The sequence below is a fragment of the Jaculus jaculus genome, chromosome 7 (assembly GCF_020740685.1).
Source record: "Jaculus jaculus isolate mJacJac1 chromosome 7, mJacJac1.mat.Y.cur, whole genome shotgun sequence".
Lineage (NCBI taxonomy): Eukaryota > Metazoa > Chordata > Mammalia > Rodentia > Dipodidae > Jaculus > Jaculus jaculus.
The window spans coordinates 155,171,700-155,182,951 of record NC_059108.1 but is presented as its reverse complement, the minus strand read 5'-3'; the positions used below and the strand labels follow the sequence as shown (position 1 = coordinate 155,182,951).

Below are 11,252 nucleotides of genomic sequence, written 5' to 3'. Positions count from 1 at the left end.
TCTTGTGTAGGTAGTGTCAGGCACTGTGAGGTCATGGACATCCAGGCCATTTTATGTCTGGAGGAACACATTGTAAGAAGTCCTAACCTTCCTTCGGCTCTTACATGTAAGAATAAATATTTTTAAAAAAATATTTTAAAAAGAAATATTTCTAGGGTAGACATACAGAAAACACTTTCCCTGATGAGAAAGAAGTAGAAAGAGAGAAGCAGGACTGAAGGACAGTGTGCACGGCTCCCCCACAGGCTTTGCCCTGTAAAAGCATTCTGAGCTACTATCCTTACTGCCCAGGCATGTGATCAACAGAGAAAATATCCCATCCAGCTAGTGTCGAGTCATCAAAGGCTGTTAGGTCAGGTGTAAAATGCCACATGGATTGCAGACGTCTCCTTAAATGTGTATCACTTTAATGTTTGTGTTAATGAGAGAACAGCTACGCTGGCTGGCTACGGGGACGGGACGCATTCAGCACCACCACCCTGTGCCTCAGGCCCCTCCAGCCCAGCCCAGCCCCGCTGTCGCTGAGAGCTGATGCATGTCTCAGTCACAGTGCCGTTGGGTTCACCACCCTGCCCAGAAACAGGAGCATCCTGGAGGTCTCCTCGTAGATCATGAAGTGAAACGGCCGGTCGACTTTGACAATGGGAGGCATGGAATAAGCCACAATCTCTGACAGCATCCCTGCCACCGCCTCAGTTCCTTTTTCATCCACTTCAATCACTGAGTGATGTAAGACCTAGAAAAGCAAATGATGTCGAAGACCACTTGTGTGGTGGTAGAGAGCGAACTGACTGAGATTTGAAAATCTTCATATATTCTTGCCCACCTGGCCCCGCTCCTGGGGTTTAGTGCTGATGGGTCCATTTGTGTAAGAGACGAGTCACATTGCAGCAGGGACCGCCCAGAAATCTGAACAATACCTGGAGGCATGTGAACTTGTATGGACTCTATGAAGTGTTCTGGCTTGGAGCCCGGGAGGCTAGCTAGCCAGTAGACTGTTGCATACAGGCATCTAATAAATATTGATTGAACATGTACTTAGTGCTGTTGACTCTGGACTGAGCTAGTGCCCCCTAGCAGATGCTTGGAGCTGCCTGGCTATGCTCTGAGGGGTTCTCTGGGGCAAGTCTTAGGGTCAATAAAATGTTCCCTGGAGTCTGGTTGCCTGTCCTTAGGTTACCCTACTCAATCTATAAGTGGATACTAGTTTTGTTTAAAGAAAAAAAAATTTAATATTTTAAATTTTATTTATTTAAGAGATAGAAAGATGCAGGGGGGAGGGAGGGAGGGAGGGGGAAAAAGTGAGAACAGGCGCCTCTAGCCATTGCAAACAAACTCTAGACTCATGCGCCACCTTGTGCATCTGGCTTACATGGGTCCTGGGGAATCAAATCTTGGTCCTTTGGCTTTGCAGGCAAGTGCCTTAACTGCTAAGCCATCTCTCCAGCCCAAGTGGATACTAGTTATAATCTCACTTGGAATTGAAAATTACTACTGTATGAGAAATTGTGAATCACACCCCATGGTCAAATAAGAATGTTCTGAGATGTGGCTGTCATTTGGACATGTGTGAACACAGGCCAGACATGCCAACCAGTTCTCCACAATGCACAGAGCTATTGGAAAAGCCTGGAGAAACACTGATTGGCTGAGGGGAGGCTGTGTGAGCTGCCACGGAAGACTAACCATACCCTGCTCCTGCTTTGCTGGACAGAAGGAGGCCAAAGGACTCAGTGGGTCTGTGCAGTTCAAAAAGCACCTTCTAGGAGGCACCAGCTCAGTTCAGAAATGAACAGCCCAGAGTATGTGCACAGCAGTATGGAAGTTAGCTAAAGCTGTTTGTGGTAGTTTCAGAGGTAGAAGTAGGACCAAAAGTCATGAGTTAGGGGAGCTTACCAAGCCAAGACACTATAAGGTAATTAGCCATTTGTAGACCGCTGATTTTCAAGACAGGGATCAATTTCCTGCCTGGATGTATGAGAGAGGGAGGGGATATGGAGAGAACCAGCGAGTGTTCTATAGAGATAATAATAGAGAGGATAGGCTGTCCACCACAAGGGATGAGAGGGTGGCCACATGATGTTCGGGAGTCACAGCCTAAAGGTGGTGCAATTTTATGAGTTTATTCAGTATTCCGCAGGGAGGATGACAGATCAGAAACCAGCCATATCAGGGGCAAGTGTCTTCTTGGAGAGAGAGCCCTGCTGCTGAGGACCTAGTTGAAAGTGTTTGAGTAACATGGTTTGAACTTCTTAGAACACACAACTTGGATGCTATTTCAAGTTATTAGAATTTAAATTCTCTCCTATAGCTAGGCATTTAATCAAAATTATTGCGTGGTTTGCAGAATATTTGTTGGCTATTCTTTTTTGTGGTATTGCATGCTGAGGACTGGGGTCCTCAGCACAGCCCCTGGCTTACCTTGGATGCCTGAAGATTTCTTGCCTTGGCTGAGAGTCCGCTGAGGTCAGCCGAGGGCGAGAAGACTCTCCGGACCCCCATTTGCTTGAGCAGCTGGTGCATCTCGTACTTCTGGTCCAGCTTGAACTTGGGAAAGAAAACTTCCATTTTCCTGTGGAACAAGGACAGATGATGATAAAGTGTGGAAGAGGTCACGGCTGGTGGATACTGAAAAGGATACATTTCCTTTTCCATTTAGCTTCCTCTACGGTTATTTCCGTTAATGAGTTGTTCAATTAACATGTAGCACTTGTGATTCTTTCATAACGGTCTATCTCAGAGACAACACCTATGGCTTAGGCAGTTCGACCACGTCAGCTTCAGTGAACCAGTGTCTCAGCTCCAAAACACCCTGGCCAACCCTCTAGCTGCTTCCTGAATCCCTGACGACTCCTGGAGAGTGCTGTTCCCAGCCCAGCACCCACTGCAGGGTGTTTCCACGAGAAGCCTAGCGGTCTGGAGCTGGGCATACGAGGGCAACAACCCTGGCATCTGAGCCAGGGAGTCTCTGGGATCTCTTTTCCATACTGGAGTTCTCTGAAAGTATGATGTTTAGAAAGATAAGTGTTGTGGCTGAGAAATAAAAAGCATGCAAACTACTAAGTGGTACTAAGTTAATCTTAAGTTCTAACTTTTTTCTTCTGTGGGAGGGTAGCCCGAAGTACTAATGTCGACTTCACAGAGTCATACCTTGAACTGTGTCTGGATGTGGAGGGGACTTCATAAATACAACCCCCCGCCCCCGGCTCACTAGCTCTTCCTTCTCTCCTGGTTGCATAGTTGAGTCAGGCTCTCGGGCTGGAGCATAAACTGAGGACATGATATGTCTGTGGTGGTTTGAATGTGAAATGTCCGCCACAGCCTCAAGTGTTTGTGATTAAGCTTCCTACATAGTTCACCGCTGAAGAAGCCTTGCTGAAGAAGGTGCATCACTAGGCTGGGCCTTTGCTTGGGGTTTGTTAGTCCAGCCCACGGGGGTGTTCAGAGCTGTCTCACTCTTGCTGTTTTCTCACTTTCCTTTGCCAAAGTATGAAGATGTGAGCTGGTAACCATAATTTCTCCACCGTGGTGAAACTTCCCCTTGAAACTGTAGGCCTGAAATAAACACTTTCCTCCCCAAAGCTGCTTCTGGTTGGAGGTTTTGTCCCAGCAATGAGAAGGTAACTGCTACAGTGGCCTGAAGATTAATTCACAAAGTTAGTTAACAAACATTTGTTAGGGCTTAGGCCTGAGTCCTTTGCTAGGTGTTCAAGATTTGGGAGGAAATGAAGGCAGAATAATGAAGCAGAAACTGATAGCTTGGCTCACGGGCAGCAGCTTTGGAAGGACAGGACTCAGTAGGCAGAGCCACTCTCAGACCTGTTCCTCTCTCATGCTTCCCCATCTCAGTAAATGGCAAATCTCTCCTCCCAGATACTGAGGCCAAAACCTTTGTAATCACCTTTGACTGATGTCTCCCTGTCTCCCTGTCTCCTCTGTATCCCTCACCATGCCCTCAATCCATCAGCCAACTCACTCCAGAGTTTGACCATTTCTTGCCACCTCTACTGCCACCACCCAACAGTGACATCTGGACTTCCGTGGTACCCTCATGTGGGTTCCTCACTGTTGTCCTTCCTCAGGGGCTCTAAACACAGGAATGTGTGTGACCCTTTGATCAGACCTTGTTGGGCCTTGACTCAGAATGCTCCATGGTTTCCCGTGACCCTCAGACAAAGCCCACATCTTTCTGAGCTTGCCAGGTGAAGTCCTGAGTGGCTTGTGTCTGGTCTTAACTGTGATGGCTACAGCCACAGCAGCTGTCTTGCTGTTCCTCAGAGACACTGGCCATACTCTGCCCCAGAACGGTCCCCCTTCAGCCTCACACTCCTGTCCCCAGAGGGAGCCATGTGGCTTGCCTCCTTTGACCTCAGTCTGCACCTGCTGATGTGCCCTGTCCTCTTCCTGTGGTGTTGTCTCCCTTCATTCGCTCATCAGTACCCCCCTGGCATTGTGTCTCAGTGGGAAAAACTTTGTAAGGACTTGCTGAGTAAATGAATGAGCAAATCAGGCACTGGGGTTGATGCTGAGGGCAGAGTGGGAAGCAGGGCAGGTGCTCCCCGAGGGAGATGCAGTCAGCTGCAGGGCGCTGGATAAAGCAGAGCCCTCACCAGGCTGGGCAGGCGGAGTCGGTGGAAGGGGAAGCGTCTTACCTGGTTTTCATGTTCTGGAGCCACGTCTCCACTAGGTCTGTGGTCAGGTAGTCCTCCAGGGCCAGGTAGTCACCCGTTCTCTCCATAAGGACCACTAGCATGGTGGCATTTCCTCGATAAGGCAGTTTGAGGACGTGACAACGAAAATTCTTGTCAAAGGTAGAGGCGAAGTTGCCTACCCTGTACATCATGGGCACCTTAACTGCCCTGTACTTGTCCAGGTGGAAGATGTCGTTCTCAGTGAAGAAAGGGTCAAACGGGGTCAGCCATTTCCCTGGATAAGTCAGAAAAGAACACATACAGAAAATGGCCTAGAAAGTGCACTGGTCTTGCTCAAGTGTCCGGGGGAGCCTGCTCTGCCTGCTCTCCCCCAAGAAGAGGCATTCCATTAGCGGATGTAAATCCCCTCAGGACCACACTCAGCTGTACCCATGACCCATGTTGGAATCACACACAAAGTCAGGGCATGTCTCCTCCCTTTCCTTGTTCTCATTCTGGACCTAAACAAAACACACTCTTCACCTCTCCATCACTGGCTGCCGGGCTCTGACTGCACGAGGGAAACACTGGTTGTCACTTAGCCCAACCATGCCCATGTGCAAATGCATGCCTGGCTCATCTGCTGTGTCATGCGGTTCTGGGAGCAGGGTGGCCACCAGGGCTGGGTGCATGACACGCAGCATCTAGCCTGGGGTATCGCTTGGTCCCCTGTGAAGGAGACCTCAGACCTGGGTCTTTAAGTCTGGTGTAGCTCTCTAAGCTCTAGCACTGTCCACAATACACCTACGCCCACTAGGGAGGCAGAGCTAGAAGATCCCTTGTTTGTGTTTGACTTCTGCCATTCATTGTGGGACCCTGATGAGACTAACCTCTTTAACCGTGACCGCCATCTCCCTTGGGAAAGGAGACAGTGGCCTTGCTCCTACCTGCTCTGTTGACCATCAGGAAAACAAAACCTGTCCTCCGTATGTGGTGTTGAGCAGAGGCCACATGCAGTTGGGCCTGTTCTACGCATTATCTCTTGTAAGAGTATTGACTCTAGCAAGTTGCAGTGTCCCTGCTGACTTCTAAGGACAAACTGGTGTGGAGGTGCACCCCTGTAATCCCAGCACTCTGGAGGCAGAAGTAGGAATTCCTGACCCTTGCATGCCAGGTCAGCCTGGGCTCCAGTGAGGCCTCACCTCGAAAAGAAAATCTAGGACAAGAATACATGCTTGAGTGCTCAGCACTAAATGAGACATCTCTGCCAACCCCCCCCCAAGACTCAGCGGCCACTGTGGGAGAGGGGGCAAAAAGAATGTAAGAGCTGGGCTGGAGAGATGGCTTAGTGGTTAAGCGCTTGCCTGTGAAGTGTAAGAACTCATGTTCACATCTCTCAGCCCCACACAGCCAGACACACAGCTCCACAAGCGCACAATATCGCATGAGCACGAGGGGCACCTGCACCTGCGGCTCGTTCGCAGGGGTTGAAGGCCCTGGCGTGTCTATTCTTCCTCTCTCTCTCTCCCTCTCTCTCAACATGAACAATGAAATAAATAAATAAAAATAAATTAAAACTTTTTACAAAATAGGAATGTAAGAGCCAAAGGATGGGGAGGAGTGCTTGGGAATGCTGTCTTCCAGGCACAGTGGCCTTTGCATTCCTGACCTCACAAAGGCTTGGGTTACTGGCACAAGACCAGCATAACACTGGGCCCATCCACATGTTGTCATGGATGATGGAGGAGGGCAACAAAAAAGACATCAAAATAGAAGAACTGCTGGAAAGAAGAGATTCAGTAGAAACAGGATGGGGGAGGTGGAGCATAAGAAAGTAATGGGAAGAGGGGATTATTATCAAAATACATTATGTATATATATGAAGATTGCCAACAGGAAGGGTTTAAAAAAGGCCTGGAAAGATGGCTTAGTGGTTAAGGCACTTGACTGCAAAGCCAGAGAGTCCAGGTTCAATTCCTCAGTACCAATGTGAAGCCAGATACACAAGGTGGCACATGCATTTGGTGTTCATTTATAGTGGCTAGAGGCCCCTAGGTGCCCATACTTTCTCTCTCAAAAAAATATTTTTAAAGTTTTAAACAAGTCTAAGGGAAGAGATTTTGTCACTTGCCCCAGGTCACAAGAACAGAGACTGAGAAGCAAAGATGTAGTTCCAATCTCTCAAATAATGATGTTTTTGTGGACTCGCCCTATGCCTCTCATTCCCAAGGTAGAAAGATGGGTGGAAGTGCCATGGGACGTAGAGGACCACAGGCTGAATGGGATGACAAGGGTGGAGGCCTCAGAGAAAGGACCCACCCTTCTCAGTGCATGCTGTGATGTGTACAACCCAAGGACACATGTGCAGAACGTACCCCTTCACACTCAGGTGTCCGCTGGCCAGAGACAGACAAGGGAAGACAGTGACAGGGCCCTGTGGCTTTGGGATGGCAGAAGGTTATCAAAGTACCTTTGAAGAAGAGGTAATCCACAAGAATTAACTTGGTTTCAGGATTAATTTCCTCAAAGAGCTTGGGAATTTTCCCCTGAGTTTCTTTGTTAATGTAATGGTTCATGAGATCTTGGGCCTGTGAGGCGTTGCGAAAATTTGTAGGCACGCACTCTGCATCAAAATACCTCTTGGAGGCATTGAGGTAGGCCTCTTGGACGTCAAAGTCCTTGTGAATGAAGGAAAAGCTTGCCTGGGTGAGGTACAGCTCCTGGTTGCTGGAGAGGGTTCCTCTGAGCCTCTTGAAGAGCGTTGGCACAGTTAGGGGCCCCGTCTGGCTCAGGCCCTGTAGGTGGAGTCCACTCTCCACCTGGGCTTTGGTCTGCCCCTTGGCTCCCAGCATTAAGCGCCCCATGGCCACAGACACGCCCAATGGCGAGAAGACTACGTTGCCATCGTGCCTCATGGAGATCTTCCGTAGCAGGCTGAACCCGAAGTTTGAAGTCTCCTTGGAGAGCAGCTCCTGGCTGTCCCTCAGCCAGGTCTCTTCCTCCTCTTCCTCAGTGGGAGCAGTCCATACATGCTCCCAAGTCTGGTTCTGAGGCGCCTCCAGCTCTGCCTGGGCCTCTGGGGAATGGCTGAGGAGGGTCAGACTGGGCACAAACCACACCTCTGCCAGGAGAACTGGAAGCAAGAGGATGAAAGTCCCCCTCATGTGGTCAGCTGCAGAGGCCAAGAGCTGCTTTGCTTTGGCAGTGAGATGTCCTGGGTAGAAAGAGGGACAGAGGTGGTCTTAATATCTAATAACATGCCTCCCCTGTGCAAAGCAAGCGTTTCTCCTGCCACCCCACCCACTTCTCTGGGGAGACCTGGGCAGAGAAGGGCTGCATTCATTCAGCCAGGAACTTCAGAGTAAAACTCCAGATCCCTTCCCCTGTTAGGACCTCAGGCAGCTTGTGGTCTCTCATTCCAGTTCCATTCCTTCTATTTCCTCTCACGGGGCAAGACACAGCCATATTCCCTGGGGACAGGAGATAACTAAGACAATGGGATGGGCCTCAGGGCAGGACCCTACAGGAGCCAGCCGCCTGAACCATGTCCCTGTCTGTTCCTGGCATGGCCTTTGCATATAAAGCAGCCCCTCCCTGCTGAGCCATAGGACCTGGTGTGTGCGGGATTTGGAAGTCCAAGATATAACCCGCATGGGAAACGAAGGCTTCCTCACGTGGCTTTTCTGATGAAGATCCCCCCCCCCCCCGCCCTGTGTGGTTCCTCAGCCCCTCCTCTACCCGCAGCCCCCAAGATGTCAGCAGGAGGTACAACTGGTTCTTTTGGCACAACACCTCGGGTCCACCCACTTACATCATAGTCTCTTTGCTCCTCACAGCAAGCCCAAGGACATGCTGGCTCCTGCTATTCCAGTTACACAGCCTGGGGGGCCTCACTTACCCCCCCCCCAGCCCCTCACTCCTCACCTCTGGCTGTCCTGAACATTCCACCTCTCTGTACTCTCCGCACCCTCACCATCACGTTCCTGGTGTTCAGCCATTCACTAGCGCCCCACTCTTCCTGGGCCTGGGGGAAGGCCTGGCTGGGACAGGATACCCAAGCCAGTGGGTACGGGCAATGCTTCACTGCTTCAGGGGTCATGGTAGCTCCATCAGCAGAGCCCCTCGCACTCACTTGGGGCCCTCTGAGGCCGTGTGGAGATGAGGCTGCTTTTCGGTAAGGCAGGACACTTAAAACCCAGGCCCAGCCCCAGAGCTCAGTGAACTTCCCCTCGCTTCGCTGCCACGCAGTCCCCAAGAATCCAGGGCCTTCTTCCTTCCCTGAATGGCCCTGCCTGTCCTTCTGGGTTTCCAATGTTACCGTTTGAAGGATACTTCCAAGTCCCAGTGACAAGGCCCTGCTTGTTAGGTCAGCCCATGACTGTGAAAGTTGGGTCAGCCCTTCCTTCAAGGCACCAAATGTCCCCAGTCTCATGCCTTCATTATTGAAGGGGATTAAATGTCTCCATCCCTCCAAAGCTCATAATTGAGGCTTAGTCTCCAAAGCCAGGAGAACAGAGGCGAAGCAGTTTGGAGGCAATTAGGGTTAGATGAGGCCAGGAGGGTGAGGGGCTGATGCTAGGATGAGTGTCTTCCCAAGAGAGCAGGCCTTCCCCTCTCCATGAAGGACACAGCAGGAACACAGCTGTCTGTAAACCAGAAACCGAGCTCTCAGCACACCCCACACCCGCTGCTCCTTAGACCTCCAGAACTGAAAATACGTGTCTGTTAAGCCCCTCGTCTTTGGTCTGCTACAACGGCCTGCGCTGACCAGGAAAAGTGTGTAACAGTATTTAGTTCTACTTTGCGAATTAAGCCCTCAGTATGGTTCTCTTAGGTTCATTGTTACTTCTGCATGTCACAGCCCCCTAGCTCGATGTCAGAATGCCAAATCTCACTGTTCCTCAAGCTCCTCTTCAGTGTGTGGAACGACAGCCTTGTGACATCTGGCTGTCCCTGCACCTGCTTACTGAGCTTTGCCATCTGCTCTTTCAGACTTTTGTTAGTCAGTGGAACCATCCAGAATGTACAATCAGAGCACTCCTTGGAGCAGGGCACCCTCTGCTCTCCTGAGAGCACACCTTCCCATACGGAGCGTGATGGTAGGACTCAGCCCCCTCCGCTCCCCAGCCTGGGAGTGCCAGGCTTGCTTTCCTGGGCAGTGAGCGGAGGCAGGCAAACACCAAGTTTTCAGAGTCCTTCCCCTAGCCTTCTCCTTCCTCTGTGGCAGACATACCTTTGATCCCAAACCCAGCTCAGTTTGGATGTTCCCCAGAAGACCCTGGGTAACCAGCCCCCACCCACCTTAGAGCCCACCAAGAGCCTCTCCTCTCCCCATCACAGTTAGGTATTCCAGAGGGCTCCCTGCCATCCACCGGCTCTTACCAGCATAGGACCTCTGGTGCCTGGAAGATCATTCAGAGGAGAAAAACAAGCTTTGTAACCCAAAGTCTTCAGCAAATATTTGTTATTCCAAAGTGTGATTCCCTCTGGGACTGTTACTGATTAACACCCTGCTGGGAGATGGTGGTTTCTGGAAAACTGAGGACCTAGGCTTCCGGGATTCTCTAGCTCCGCCTGTGGCTCCAGTCATGACCGGAATTCACGAGGGGCTCTGGCTCTGAGACACCCTCCTGCCGTGTGGTTTCGGCTCATGGCTGTTTTTGAGGTCCCAACAGGGGTAGGACAACATGTGGTGTTGGGGTGTGTAAGACGTGTTCTCTCATCTCCAAGCACTGTCAGACCAGTAGGGAAGATCACCACTTACAACGCAAAGCCTGTTTCACACTAAGCGTAGCACATCCCAGTGTCAAGACTAACCACGTGCTCAGAGTCAACGCTGGAGGGGAGCTTCACGACAACTTCTCAGACTCATCAGGTTTTCAGAAATGTTTTTGTGTGTGTTTCTTAGAATCCTTAAGGTGAAACTTATAGTTGGTATAACCTATCACAAGAATTGACAAACAACAATAATTTTCTCACTATGATGTGAAGGCAAAATAAAGGAAAATTGTAAGAAAATAATGTTTTGTTGTTGTTGTTTTGTTTTTTTCAAGGTAGGGTCTCACTCTAGCCCAGGCTGACCTGGAATTCACTATGTAGTTTCAGGGTGGCCTCGAACTTACAGTGATCTTCCTACCTCTGCCTCCCAAGTGCGGGGATCCAAGGCGTGTGCCACCACGCCCAGCTAATAATTTTTTAAAAATATTTTGTTTATTTGAAGAGGGAGAAAGAGAGAGAGAGAGAGAGAGGGAGAGAAAGGGAGAGAATGGTGCCTCAGGGGCTCAAGCCACTGCAAACAAACTCCAGATACATACACCATTGTGTGCATCTGGCTTTATGTGGATACTGGGGAATTGAACTTGGGTTGTTAGGCTTTGCAGGCAGGCGCCTTAACCATTGAGCCATCTCTCCAACCCACTAATGTGTCTTTTAATATCTTACTACTATAGCATATCTCCCTTGGAAGATGTGGTAATGTGCAGAGCTTTGCTCTGCTACAGTATGATAGAAGAGATAAAGGTTAAATTATATTCTTGTTTTTTGATATTAACTTTTTTCCACATTCGACATTTCAATACATGTAAATGATCTATTTTTTTCATTTATCCACTGGGTCAGGTT

The 11,252-nt window shown here is 49.8% G+C and overlaps 1 protein-coding gene across 3 annotated transcripts; it reads right to left on the bottom strand.

The window, feature by feature from the left end:
* Positions 1-385: 385 nt before the first annotated feature.
* Serpina10 (serpin family A member 10) lies at positions 386-10,041 on the bottom strand. 3 transcript variants are annotated; one of them, XM_045154890.1, is made up of 5 exons: positions 10,014-10,041; positions 7,102-7,845; positions 4,653-4,926; positions 2,422-2,572; positions 386-736 (listed from the first exon to the last, which is right to left on the bottom strand). In XM_045154890.1, exons 2-5 carry the CDS (start codon positions 7,793-7,795, stop codon positions 545-547), a joined length of 1,311 nt encoding a protein of 436 aa, XP_045010825.1. In that variant the 5' UTR covers positions 7,796-7,845; positions 10,014-10,041; the 3' UTR covers positions 386-544. The 3 variants fall into 3 exon arrangements, with proteins under 3 accessions (XP_045010825.1, XP_045010826.1, XP_012805864.2); XM_045154891.1 differs by having other exon boundaries at positions 9,933-10,038; XM_012950410.2 differs by lacking the exon at positions 10,014-10,041 and adding an exon at positions 8,556-8,768.
* Between the last annotated feature and the right edge of the window lie 1,211 nt (positions 10,042-11,252).

Coding starts and splice junctions, on each gene's coding strand:
- Serpina10 (XM_012950410.2), bottom strand. CDS start 8,730: ATGACCCCTGAAGCAGTGAAGCATTGCCCGTACCCACTGGCTTGGGTA. Junction 7,846..8,555: donor AATGTTCAGGACAGCCAGAG/GTGAGGAGTGAG, acceptor CTTTCTACCCAG/GACATCTCACTGCCAAAGCA. Junction 4,927..7,101: donor GGATTACCTCTTCTTCAAAG/GTACTTTGATAA, acceptor TGACTTATCCAG/GGAAATGGCTGACCCCGTTT.